Below are 14,035 nucleotides of genomic sequence, written 5' to 3'. Positions count from 1 at the left end.
TGTAGATGACTTCGTCGACGGGGGCTTCGATGGTGTCTTCGTCTACGAGTGCTTCTTCAACGACGAGACGGTCGGCGACGGATCATCGACTAGGGTTCTTTTAGTCACAATGGAGATCTTAGTAGACAGGATAGGAGAGGTGATGGCTGTGGTGGAAATCATAGCCATCGACGAAGGAGCAGAAGACGAGATGGTTGTCACAGGTGAGGAGACAGAAGAGGTCTTACTTACAGTTTTCTTTGTAGATTCCTTGGGAGCTGGGGCTTCAGGGAGAGATGATGGAGATCTCTGTGAAGAGCCCGAAGTGGAGTTGGAGGTTTTAACATGTTTTCTCCCCTAACTTGGATAATCCTCTTGCGATCATGCTCTCTTACTTGAGGTCGAAGCACTGTCTTCATCATCAGTAGAAGAGGATTTGAGCCATAAAAGGACTCTGGCCTCCCTATCCCTTAAGGTCTTGGAAGGGAAAGTGCAGCAGATCTTATAATTTTTTGCCTCATGTTTTGGATAAAGACAATAAATGCAGTCCTTATGTTGGTCATCAACATGGACCCTTTTCTTTTGACATGTTCTGCAAGGTTTAAATAAGGCCTTTTTGTCAGACATCCTAAAGTTGTAGAAAAAGTGAGTAAAGACTCAGCGAGACTCCCTTCCACACGACGTGCGGTGAAAATCGGAGGAGAACTGGCTCTGCAGAGAGGGTTCTAGAGGGTGCTGTTAGTTGAATGGTTGGTACAAAGACTTTGGTCTTTTTAGCATAATGAGGTAGATAGGCTACTACAATCTAGGCCTCAGGTCTTTCTCAGCGGGCCTACTGCTGTAATTTACTTTTGGCACTGCTTTTTTATATACCGTGGGACTCCCACCACGGCGACAGGGAATGATTCAGGCACGTTAATCAATGAAAGATACCCCAATACTGGATAACCTCAGGCTTAGTCTTCCTCATTTCCATAGAAGCTAAACTATGAACTCAATGAGGCAAAAAAAGAAGGAATCACTGTGGAGCATTTCTGGATCTAGTCAGAGGTATGAGCAGGGCCACTGGAATTCTGTGACTGTTTGGCTGCATCAACTTTTGCACAATTATACATTTTCCGCTTAAGCCCCATAATTCATCATCTGCTGCCTAATCTGCAGATTTGAACAAACAAAGCCTGGTTTCTAGCTCAAACGGCTCAAACATTACAAAAATGCAGTGACACGCGTTACAGTGTGGTGGAAGGTCCTTTGTAAACCTAGAATGGTCATCTGTTACTTATTGCTAAATGTGGGGGTTAAATTGATACTAATGGTGTGCAAGCCACTCTTGCTTCTTTCTGCGCCACACTTGCCTTTTGCTTTTTTCTGCACCTTTCTTTTTTTCTGCTCTTCTCTTTCCTCTTTTTGCACAGCTCTTCTACTTTCTGCACCTCTTTTGCCTCTTTCTGCACCCCTGTTGCCTCTTTCTGCACCCCACTTGCTTCTTTGTCCACCTCTCTTGCTTCTTTCTGCACCCCTCGTGCCTCTTTCCCCACCCCTCTTCCCTCTTTCTGTATCTGTTGCTTCTTTCTGCACTTATCTTGTGTCTTTCTGTACTTCTCTAACCTCTTTCTGCACCACTCCTCTTTCTGCACTCCTGCATCTATCTGCACCTCTGTTCCTTCTTTCTGTACTTCTTATGTTACTTTCTGCACCTCTCGCTTCTTTTTGCACCCCTCTTGCCTCTTTTTCCATCCCTCTTCCCTGTTTCTGCACCTTTGTTATTTCTTTCTGCACCCTTTGTGCCTCTTTCTGCACCCCTGTTCTTCTTTCTCCTCTTCTTTTGTTTTTTTCTGCACCATTTTTTCTTCTTTCAAACCCCTATTGCCACTTTTCCCACCCCGGTTTCCCCTTTTTGCATCTGTTGCTTCTTTCTGCACTTCTCTTGCCTCTTTTTCTATCCCTCATCCCTCTTTCTACATCTCACTCCTTCTGCACCCCTCTTGCCTCTTTCTGCACTTCTCTCCCCTTTCTGCTCCTGTTGCTTCTTTCTGCACTTCTATTGCTTCTTTCTGAACTTTTTGCTTTTCTGCACCTTTCTTCCCTTTTTTGCATCGCTCTTGCCATTTTCTGTACTTCTCGCCTCTTTCTGCACCTTTGCCTTTTCTGCACCTCACTTTCCTCTTCTGCACTTCTCTTGCTTCTTCCCACACCTCTCTGCACTTCTTTTGCTTGTTTCTGTACCTCTTGCATCTTTCTGCACATCTGTTGCCTCTTTCTACACCCCTCTTGCTTCTTTCTGTACCTCTCTTGCCTCTTTCTGCGCTTTTCTTACCAGTTTCTACACCCCTCTTCCCTCTTTCTGCACCCCTGTTGCTGCTTTCTGCACTTCCCTTGCTTCTTTCTTCACTCCTCTTGCCTCTTTCTGTACACTTCTTCCCTCTCTATGTACATCACTTGCATCTTTCTGCACGCCTGTTCCCTTTTTCTGCACCTCTCTTGCCTGTTTCTGTAACTCTCTTGCCTCTTTCTGCAGTTCTTGTGCCTCCTTCTGCACCTCTGTTGCTTTTCTGCACTTCTCTTGCCTCTTTCTGCACTCCTGTTGCTTCATTCTGAAATTCCCATGCTTCTTTTAGCAATTCTCATCTCTTTCTCCACTTCTGTTGCCGGTTTCTGTACCTCTCTTGCCACTTTCTGCACCTCTCTTGCCTCTTTTCTCTTTCTGCACTTTTCTTGCATGTTTCTATACCCTCTTCTCTCTTTCTGCACCCAGGTTTTGTTCTGCACTTCCCTTGCTTCTTTCTTCACTCCTCTTGCCTCTTTCTGCACCCCTCTTGCATCTTTCAGCACCCCGTTCTGTTTTTCTGCACCCTTCTTGCCTTTCTGTAACTCTCTTGCCTCTTTCTACAGTTCTCGTGCCTCCTTCTGCACCTCTGTTGCTTCTTTCTGCACTTCTCTTGACTCTTTCTGCACCCTTCTTGCCTCCTTCTACACCCCTCCTGCCTCCTTCTGCACATCTGTTGGTTCTTTCTGCACTGCTAATGTTTCTTTCTGCACCTCTTTTGCCTGTTTCTGCAACTCACTTGCCTGTTTTGCGCTTTTCTTGCCTCCTTCTGCATCTCTGTTGCTTCTTTTTTGTACTTCGTTTCTTCTTTCTGCACCCCTCTTGCCTCTTTCTGCACCTCTGATGCTTCTTTCTGCACTTCTCTTGCTTCTTTCTGCAGCCTTCGTGCCTCTCTATGTATCCCTTTTGCGCATCTCTCCTGCCTCTTTCTGCACCTCTCTGGACTTTTCTGCACTGCTCTTGCTTCTTTTTGCACCTCTTTTGCAAATTTCTGCATCCCTCTTACCTTTTTGTACCCTCTTTCTGTACCTCTCTTGCCTCTGTCTGCACACCTGTTCCCTCTTTCAGCACCCATTTTGCCTATTTCTGCAACTCTCGCCTCTTTCTGCAGTTTTCTTGCCTCTTTCTGTACTGCTCTTGCCTCTTTCTGTATCCCTCTTGCCTTTTTCTGTACCTCTCTTGCTTCTTTCTGCACCCCTGTTGTCTCTTTCTGCACCTGTCTCTCCCCTTTCTGCACCTGTCGCTTCTTTCTACACTTCTATTGCTTCTTTCTGCACTTCTTTTTTTTCTTTCTGCACCCTTCTTCTCTTTATGCATCGCTCTTTCCATTTTCTGTACTTATCGCCTTTTTCTGTACCTCTCGCCTCTTCTTACACCTCACTTGCCTCTTTCTACACTTCTCTTGCTTCTTTCTGGACCCTTCCTGCCTTTTTCTGTACCTCTCGCCTCTTCTTACACCTCACTTGCCTCTTTCTACACTTCTCTTGCTTCTTTCTGGACCCTTCCTGCCTCTTTCTGTACCTCTCGCCACTTTGTGCACCTCTTCTACCTTTTTCTGCACCCCACTTGTACCTCTGTTGGTTCTTTCTGCACTCCTCTTGCTTCTTTCTGCACCTCACTTGCCTCTTACTGCACTTCTCTTGCTTCTTTCCACACCTCTGTTGCTTCTTTCAGCAATTCTCTAGCCTCTTTCTGTAAGTCTTTTGCCTGTTTCTGCACCTCTCTTGCATCTTTCTGCCTCTGTTGCTTCTTTCTACACCCCTCTTGCCTCTTTCTGCAGCCCTCTTTTCTCTTTCTGCACCTCTCCTGCCTCTTTCTGCAACCGTTCCCTCTTTCTGAACCCCTGTTCCCCCTTTCTGCACCTTTCCTGCCTGTTTTTACACCTCTTGCCTTTTTGTGCACCTCTGTTGGCTCTTTCTATACTTCTCTTGCTTCTTTCTACACCTCTGTTGCTTATTTCAGCAATTCTCTTGCTTCTTTCTGCACCCCTCCTGCCTCTTTCTGTACCTCTTTTACCGCTTTGTGCACCTCGTCTACTTTTTTCTGTACCCCACTTGCACCTCTGTTGGTTCTTTCTACACTTCTTTTCGCTTCTTTTTACACCTGTTGCTTCATTCAGCAGTTTATTGCCTCTTTCTGCACTTCTCTTTCTTTCTGCACCCCTCCTGCCTCTTTCTGTACCTCTATTGCCTCTTTCTGTACTTCCCTTGCCTCTTTCTGCACCTCTGAGTTAGAGGTAGTTTTAATCCCCCTGCCCTATTATGTACTAGGGCCTTACAGGGGAGGTCATGCCAATCACAGGGGTAGCTCAACCCATAGTGTACCCAAGTGAATATAGGTGTTCTTTTCACTGTATTCTAAGTGTCTTTCAGCATAGCACTGGCTCCGGGCCTGGTTAGCAGAGTCCGTTACCACCAGTACCAGTCAGCAAAAAGTTGGGGGCACAGGATGACTTTGCAACAAGGCCGCTTTCTGCAATCGGTTGGTTCCTTCTGTATTTCTCTAGCATCTTTTTGCACTTTTCTTCGTGTTTCTGGACTTCTGTCGCCTCTTTCTGCGCCTTTCTCCCACTTTTTGCACGTCCTACCTCTGTAGGCATAGTTAGAAATTGGCAATTAAAAAAACCTTTGAAATTCACTGAAAACACCATAGGTTTCAGGGACTTTATAGTTAGATGGACATTGCACTCATACAAAACTAGAGAAATTCAGCCATTATAGTTAGTTGAGCTAACTATCCTCGCACACCTACAATGAACTGCTGATGAATTCACATATTACATCATTCATGACATGGTCAGTGGCATCACTGATGACATCATCCACGTGATAATCTGATGAGCCTCCTCACAACCTAATATAACCTTTGATACACCCACTCTAAAATAAAGACTACCATTTTCGAAACCATAGATGCACCGATACCAGTTACTACATACCCACTCACTTATTCCTAGGTCTACACACACATCCACTCATTCACCCATACATGCAGTCACTCATCAATACAGCACTATCATATGCACTCATACACCTATACAGACACTCACAGACCGCCACTCATCCAAAGAGTTACACACCTAGTTAGTCATGCAAAGAATCAATCATACTCCCATTTACTCACCTATACAGTTATACACACACTACCTCACTTATTCATACAGATACGAACACATACTTATTTTCTTATACAATCACTGATACAAGCATACACTCATCCACACAGCCACTCACAATCACTCACTTTCACTTATTTATATACTCAAACACTCACATATACTGCCTTTCACATACGTAGTTACTCACACATGTACCACTGAGACATACATTAACTCACCAACACACCCATACACACTCACCCACCCATGCAGCCCTTCACAGATGAGCGCTTGAACCCATACACCCAGTGAATCATCCACTCACACATCTATGCATAGTGTCACACCCCCCTGCCCCCACCCACGCAGACACTCAGACAACCAATCAATAACCTATATAGACACTCATGTATCTACTCACAAACCCATGCAGCCGCTTACACACCAACTGACAGGCTGATAGACAGTCACACAGATTAGTCATTAACCCATGCATTCAGTAAAACACATTTAATCACTCACTTATAGAGTCAATCACACACCTACTAAATCATCCATTCAGACACTTACACATCCACTCATTCTTTAATACACCTTGGCATATATACAGTGAGCAAGGGCGTTCACGCCCGAAACACGTCTGTCCGATGCTCTCATGTGCACCCCTGCACTTATGATTTGAATAAAAAAAACACGACGAAATCAAGACTGGTCTTGGAGCCTTATTTTGTGTCTGCGCGCTGGAGGAAGTGCTTGGGAGGTTTCACTGCACTGAAACCGGTTGGAAGTATATATATATATATATATATATATATATATATATATATATATATATATATATATATATACACACACACACACACACATATATATATATATATATAAAAACCTTTAAACTTTACAGTAACACACAGTCACTGGATGATGTCATCAGTGATGTAAGTTGAGATATCAGTGATGTCATTTGAGATGTCATCAGTGATGTCACTGACCATGTCATGAATGATGTAATATGTGTCGTCACCAGCAGTGCATTGCGGATGCGCGAGTTATAGTATATAATCACTTTGAAATTCCACCAATGAAGCTAAACCCCAAGGCAATTTATCTCTACGTAATTGTCACTCTTGATTATATCGGTCTACAAGAGAGTGATAGTGCCACCAGAGGGCGGCATCCATTTCTTTCACAATTGGGAAGGAAAAGTGCGCAAAATCAATGAGAGATTCTACTTTCAATGTTCCCAGCTTCTTGCAGCAATATAATCTGGTGGGAATAGTGGTAATCCATAAATATTTCTTTATCTCACAGCCTTGATAATCCATGTATATGCCCCACCAAAACATTCAGGGTACCACTAAATCTATCGACTCTATTGCACTTTTGACAAAGGCAAGTTAGTTACACTTCCAGAACCGTTCGAGCGGAGTGTCTTTCTTTGTCACAATATCAGCGAAATTGCGGACACAGGCAGGGTACACATCGAGGTTTCACCCACAATCCCTTTACGTGCATCCGTATCTTCTTTTTTGCTATAGTTTGAGTGTTCATTGAACTGATGTGCATCCCCCGTGTCCATGTGTAAGCAATGACTCCTTCTCCAGTATTAGTGTATTTCCTTTGCCATTTTCAGCTTATTGGGTTTGCCACTAGTGTATTCATAACCAACTCTAGCTTATTTGCCTGTCTATGACAAGTACATTTCATACCCCAGTTTCAGTTTACGCCTTCTCCCCATGACAACGTATTCCCAGCTCGGGGGCACGTTACCATGTATTAGCGTTTTTAACATGCTTTAACAGTTTTGGAGAGCCAAGCCCTTCTAGAAAATGATAAATATGCATTAAATTGTGGGATAAAAATTACTTTTGTGTAAACATACCTGAGACGAAAGGACTTCCTTCCTCTTCGGAACTGCTGGTTCGACTGACTTCTTGCGCCAGACCGAGTTCCCTTGTTTTCAACTTGCAGCTTTTTGTCCTACATTTTACACTGGAGAGCAATGAATTTTCAGTCGGGATACAATAATGACTAAATACAAATAAATGACACGTCATGCTATGAAAGTGTGCACTTAAAGGAGGCACGGTTGCTGTGCTGCTACACTTGCAGGTCCATTCATTGTTTCAACTTTATTTCGGCTAATATAGCCATAAAAGCAGGAAGTACAAAAAAAAAAAAAAACAGACAAGTATATACAGTACCCTATACCAACAAATAGTCACATTATCAGGTTACAATAAATAGAGTGGGGCAAACAAACAATTGATCCATATCAATAATTTTACAAGTACCACCTTAAAATCAAGATTTCACTTCATAATTTAAATAAAAGGGTTATTTTTCATGATTTAAAAGCCAGAATTTAAAACCTTTAAAAACCACATTTAGAAGATAAGATCAGTGCATTCTATGGTAACTTATGCAGGGTGAAGAAGACTATGGACCCCATTATTAAGTTACAGCTTGTGGCCAAGCTGTTTTCTAATTAGGTACACGTTAAATAAAAACCTACTTATGCAAACCACTACCGGTTGTGAGGTATTGTACTTAATTATACGCTCTGCCTCTTTGTAGGACCTAACACCCATATTTTTACAGAGGGGTCTAATCCAACGGTCCCTAGGTGACTTATAGACCGGACAAAAAAACATTAAGTGGACGTCGTCTTCTTTTGCCTTTAGAGAGCAGAGGATACAAAGGCCACTATCATTTTTACCCCCCCACCCACAGGTATTTGCATTCGTTTGGAGCACCCCATATCTAAATTGCAAGTATAACGTTTTTGCTAATGGTGGTCCAATCTCGTCCATGAATGGTTCAAATGCAGGATTATCCTTTACAATGAGGAATTTCTGGGTCATTATGCCAATGGATGAACTATGGAGTAGCTCACCATTGACATAAGACCAGAAAGTGGACTTTAGGAGCTTTTTACACGGGGGTGTCATATTCTGAGGTTCTTCCCAATAATTGGACAACCCTAACCTGATACACCAAAAGGAAATATGTTTTAACCATGCGATTTTCTTATACTCATCAATCTGAATAATTTCTATCAATCCACTTTTATAGTTACAAAGCTCCGGGGTTGTCCAAAGCCTTACCCAATACAAAAATGGCCTTAAGATTGCTTGGTAATCTGTCCGTTTGAGATCAATATCCAGGAACACTGGGACTAGGGGAGTTCTAGTTGGTAATTTGAGCAACCTACGTATAAAGTGATTTTCTTCCCGTTGAAAGTTGCTTTTACAGCAATGCCCCCAAACCTCAGCGCCATAAAGTGCCGCTGATTGGGCCTTTGCCTTAAATACTTCTAGTGCCGGCGTGATAGCTTTAGAATGACTTGCGCCATGCACTTTTAGGAAGGGCATCGAGTTTTGTTTGAAAGACAATCTACTTTTTACCAGATGCCCCTTCCATGAAAGGGTACTATCCAACATAATACCTAGATAGTTGAAACTCCCCACATAGTCCAGTTTTTGATTATTTAAGGCCAAATTCTTCCTAAAGGACTTTTGCGGGTTTATGGACATGTATTTTGTTTTAGATGAATTCATTTCTAACCCCTTCTCTACACAGTAACCATAGAATGAATTTACCAGATTTTGGAGACCCTTCGGACTCTGTGAGATGAGGATTCTATCATCGGCAAAAAGTAGTGCCGTGATCGCCTCATCTCCTAGCTTCGGGGAGTCATGATCGCAGTCCCTTAGATATGTAGGTATATCATCAACATATAATGAGAAGAGCGTAGGCGCCAGCACAAAGCCTTGGCGCACGCCTTGACTCACAGGTATGGGCTTTGAAACTTCACCTCCCTTCCCCCATCTGACTTTGGCGTAGTTCCTTGTGTGTAGTCTAACGAGTTCTTTGAGTAGCTCACCGGGGACCCCCATATTTCTTAGTGTGGTCCACAGGAGATTACATGGGACGAGGTCGAAGGCGGCCCTCAAGTCTATAAACGCCACGTACAAATTGCCCTTTCTTATATTAATGTACTTCCAGCAGATGCACGTGAACCTAAATACTTGATCCACCGTACTGGTTTTTGATCTAAACCCTGCCTGGTATTTAGTCAATATCTGAGTCCCCTATATCCATTCTAAAAGTCTATTTAAAATGTGTCTGGCAAAAACCTTCTGTAAAAGATCAATTAAACTAATTGGGCGGTAATTGCCCGGATCATAACGATCCCCTTTTTTAAAAATTGTTACGATTTCTGCCCCTTTCCAACTATCGGGAATTGGCGTTCCAGCCACTATAGAGTTACATAAAAAGTTAATATAAGGCCCCCATATTTCCACGTCGTGCTTCAATAAGTCGCCGGGGATCTTATCAGGTCCCGGGGCTTTGCCTGCTTTGATGGCCTGTAGTGCCTGCATGGTCTCCTCTATGCTGAATCGTTAGGGAACAATACTCAATGCTAAGTTGCTCTCTTGGTCTCGTATGGGCAACCCCTCTTCATCGTGTGAATAAAGTTTAGTAAAATGGTCACACCATGTTTTTTCGTCTAGGTAAAGGTCCTTAGATGATCTACCCTTTCTATTCCCCTTCGATATTAAACTCCAAAAGGTACCCTGATCTCTCAATTTAGCTGCAGTTAGTGGATCATCCCATAATGCGTCATCCCATGCTTTTTTCGCCTGAGTCAGGATTTTATTATATGCATGCCTGCTATCTCTTATGCACTGGAAATTCTTGGTTTTAACAGCCTGAATCAAATGGGACTTAGCTAGACGACATTCTTTATTGTGCCAAGGATTAGCTAACTCTAAGTGACTTTCATTTGAGTTCTTATCCCTTTTGCAAATTTTACTCAAAAAGGGAGTTAGAGCATCTACCAGTTGATAGTGTAGGTCTAACACACCCTGGGTGCCCAATAAGGGCTCCTGGCAAGATGCAATGGTGTCGGAAAAAGTATTATAAATATTTAGCATCGTCGCATCTTTAGCCAGGATGTAGGGCCATCTCAGAGCACGCCTATTATTTGATACCTGAAGTTCCCCAAAAGAACTATTTAATGCGACCTCTTCAGCTAATTTAGATATAAAAGGCTGAGGATTTAGCCATAGTTGAAGTGGAAGATGGTCACTCTCTGTCCTAATATCTATTTTAAAGTCAATAATTAAATACCATAGACTCAGAGAGACCAGTATAAAGTCTCTATGTGACTTACAGTTACCTTTACAAAAAGTTGGGGCTGCTGGTCTATCAGACTGTAAGCGGCCATTACATGCCCTTAAGTCGTGACCCACGGTCAGCTGTAGAATTTGAATTGCTGCTACGGTACTTTTAACTGACCCAGTGGAATCCAAAATCGGGATATCATTTGCCATGTCCTGTTCATCGAGTAGGTTATCGAGGCCCAACACTGGTTCATATTTACAGTTGAAGTCCCCTCCTACTACCACTAGCGCATTTGGTCCTAGTGTATCTAAAAAGGAGTCCAGTAGCTCTACTACCTTTGATTCCTTATTGGATGGATGTGGTCTATTATATATGTTTATTAGATATACAGATTCTTTTTTACTTGACACCATCTTTAGTCCCAATAAATCAGGGGAAGGAATGGACAATGGAGTAACTTCTATTTCTAAATCAACTCTTACCCAGATCACCAGCCCCCCCCCCCCCCCGACGCTCTCCCTCTTACTGAGGGAATTGCATCACAATGAAAAATGTTATACCCGAGCCTATGCGGAGTTTCTAAGGCCCAAGCCTCCTGGAGGAGGATGACATCATAATCCTCAATGTAGGTGCACCAAACTATGTCCCGTAGATTTCTAGCTAAGCCTGCTATATTCCATGATATTATTCTTGCGGGTAGATTTTCCTTGAGACTGAGTGGGGCTGCATCCAACAATATATCTTGCATAGGTGTACTATCTAGAGGAATAGTTATAATACTTGTTCCTTCCATTGGAATGTTTCCAGTAATGTTTCCCTCAAGCGCGGTACTACTGATACAGCATAATCCAACCTCTCCTGGGCTGCCATTGCTATCCCCAGCACAATTAGAAATCTGATCACTCACCGCTGCCATTAAAGCAGAGCCAGGTCTAGGGCTATCATTATAATTCAATGTGGGTGCCACTGTCCGTGATTGCTCAAACTCTAGGTTATTCATATTTAGCTTCCCAACCGGAGTATTCGAAGTTACCCCCAAGCCAAGGCTGACAACCGACAAGAGTCAATCATTCTGATCCAAGGTACTCAATGCATGACATCCATTATGAGTTGGGATCTCGAAGGTTGGGCATGTGCTGGAATTTGGAGGCCTACTTGTGGTATTATGCAGAGGAACCTTGGCTAAATGGCTATAGAAATATCCCAAGGGATGCACACCCACACTATTCTCACCCAGTTTCAAGGATGCTGCTCTAAGTAGCACAGTCGCAACGTGTTGAGGGTGTCTAAAATTGATAATAATACATTCACCCCTACAAGTTTTCCTGGCATTACCGATCCAGGGTACCCGTCTAGTTGTTAATATCTGGTCTGAATAGTTTATCGGAAACCCACAGTTCTTATTCAGCCAGGCAACAGTTTTGTGTTTAAGCGAATCGTGTGATTCCTGGCTGAAGTTGGGCTGTGTAGAGTCTAAGGGTGGGACATTGGAAAGTACGACAACATATGGTTCACAATCTGGTGGGAGATTAGTTGGGCGCATTTTCCTCGGTGGGACTGATGACCCCACTATGCTCGTTGGGACCACTTTAATCTGTGTAGTCTGGCCGTCCGATCGGCCCGTCTCCCTGACTTTAGCCGTACTTACCCTCCCCACCAATGGCTTCTGTACAACATTATCAGGTAGATTGTCCCTTTCCCTTAATTTCAAGCTCTCATCACTAGTTATCTGGGTTAGAAGACCTCCCAATCTAGACACTTCAGCTGTCAGGAAATCTATTTTTCCACTGATAATGGTCATGGTCTCCTTGTGACCAACGGTGCTCCTTTGCACTGTTTCAGGTATTTTCTTGGGGTATGTTCCTCCCCGCTTAGTCTGTTTTCCTACATTTCCTTACTGCTCTCTTAACTGGAGAGCACCGTAGTGAAGCGTCCATGGAATCATCTGGTAAATCCTGGTCTGGTATGTCCTGATCTACAACTGATATTGCCGGAATTTCCACCAGTGGGACATCAGTAATAACATCAGTAATAGGAGGAGAGGCCAAAATCGAACCACTACTGGCACCAGGGGGTGTAGTAATTATCACTGGCGGATTTTCCCGACCCAGTGATTTCCTTCTATCATTATTAATCTTACTCACCATTTTGACTAAATAATTGCAGGTCCATTCACATCAGTTGGTGCAGGTGGAATGTTAGGAAACATTTAGGGTAGGAAGATACAGGGGCATAAGGCAGCTCCCTTGGGCGGGAGATTACTTCCCTATTGCTTTCTGTAATATGTGCAAAAGGTTACACTACTGGAGTGCAAGCTGGGCAACAGTTTCCTCCTTCTGCTGAGCCGCAATATGCTCTACACAACAATCTAACATATATTACTAACTCTTACCGCCACCCCTACACATTCCCCACCCTCTTTTTCCTTGAGGAAAGCCTTCAGCCCAAACGATGACTTCTAATATTCATGTGTGCTTGTATCTCTTTACCCATCGTTTCCTTGATTGACTGCTCTGCCCTCCCCTGGACCACCTCATTGATGAACTTTCAGGGTTACCCACAAAAAACCTTTCAGCCCCCCCCCCCTCCCTCAGCCCAGGGCCAGTGGATATCTGTGAGCTCTGTGCCCTCCTTAAATTCTGCAGGGGTGGGGGAACTATCATTTTGCATAATGCCACTCAGCGAGCCTTAAATGGTGGCTACATTCAATGATCAACAGCAGGTCTCATCACACACAGCAACACTGCAGAATGTTCATTGTTGGGGACTGAGTAAGGAGAGCAGCTTTTTCTCTTTACTGACAGTCCCTTTTAAAGTGCTCGAGCCAAATCATAGTTTGAACCTTTATATTAGTAATTTACCCAGTACAGCGCTCCACTGTCTTGTGGATGGGTTTGCCCTACAGAAATAAGGCATACACGCATGTAGGGAATAAACAGGTTTACAACTCCAGGGCTACTACAAAGCATCACGTCTGCCTTATCACTAGAATTAACTTTCCGCCATCATGAAGTTGCCCCTACCCCTCACTAGCCATTACTATGGCCTTTTGCCATGTAGTAGGGTGACCAGGTGTCCCGGATTTGCCGGGACAGTCTCGGTTTTTGACAGCTGTCCCGGCAGATTTCAGAAAATTAAGCTAATATCCCGGTTTTTAGAGAGGGTTAGCTGAAAAGGGTTGGAGGTATCTTTTTCTGTTTTCAAAGCAGGGATAGTTAGCAGCGGCTATAAGAAGGCAAATTAATTACCAGGCATGGTACTGGCTCTAAAACTGACATTTTATGTATGTTTTTACTTTCTCTTCTTTAGTTCTCTGCTGATGAGCACTGTCATTCTATGCACTAGGTTGAAGTAAAATTCTAGTCCTATTTTTGGGAAATGTCCCGGTTTTTGGCGTTAAAATTCTGGTCACCTTACCGCGTAGTGATGAGAGGGTTGAATTCCATGCACTCAGCAGGCAAGTGCCACCCACTGCTACTGGCAACACGGGCAGAGAACTGGCA

General features: G+C 43.5%; 1 protein-coding gene across 1 annotated transcript in view; it reads right to left on the bottom strand.

Moving 5' to 3' along the window:
• The window catches only part of ZGLP1 (zinc finger GATA like protein 1), a 546,271-nt gene that overhangs the window by 317,868 nt on the left and 214,368 nt on the right, over positions 1 to 14,035 (bottom strand). The window contains exon 3 of the mRNA XM_078659174.1: positions 7,285 to 7,394. Coding sequence (XP_078515300.1) covers positions 7,285 to 7,394 — 110 coding nt within the window. The remainder of the gene's footprint in view (positions 1 to 7,284; positions 7,395 to 14,035) is intronic.

Source organism: Lissotriton helveticus, chromosome 1_1, assembly GCF_964261635.1.
Source record: "Lissotriton helveticus chromosome 1_1, aLisHel1.1, whole genome shotgun sequence".
Taxonomy (NCBI): Eukaryota; Metazoa; Chordata; class Amphibia; order Caudata; family Salamandridae; genus Lissotriton; species Lissotriton helveticus.
The sequence above is the reverse complement of the archived record's forward strand: the minus strand, read 5'-3'. Positions and strand labels throughout refer to the sequence as shown.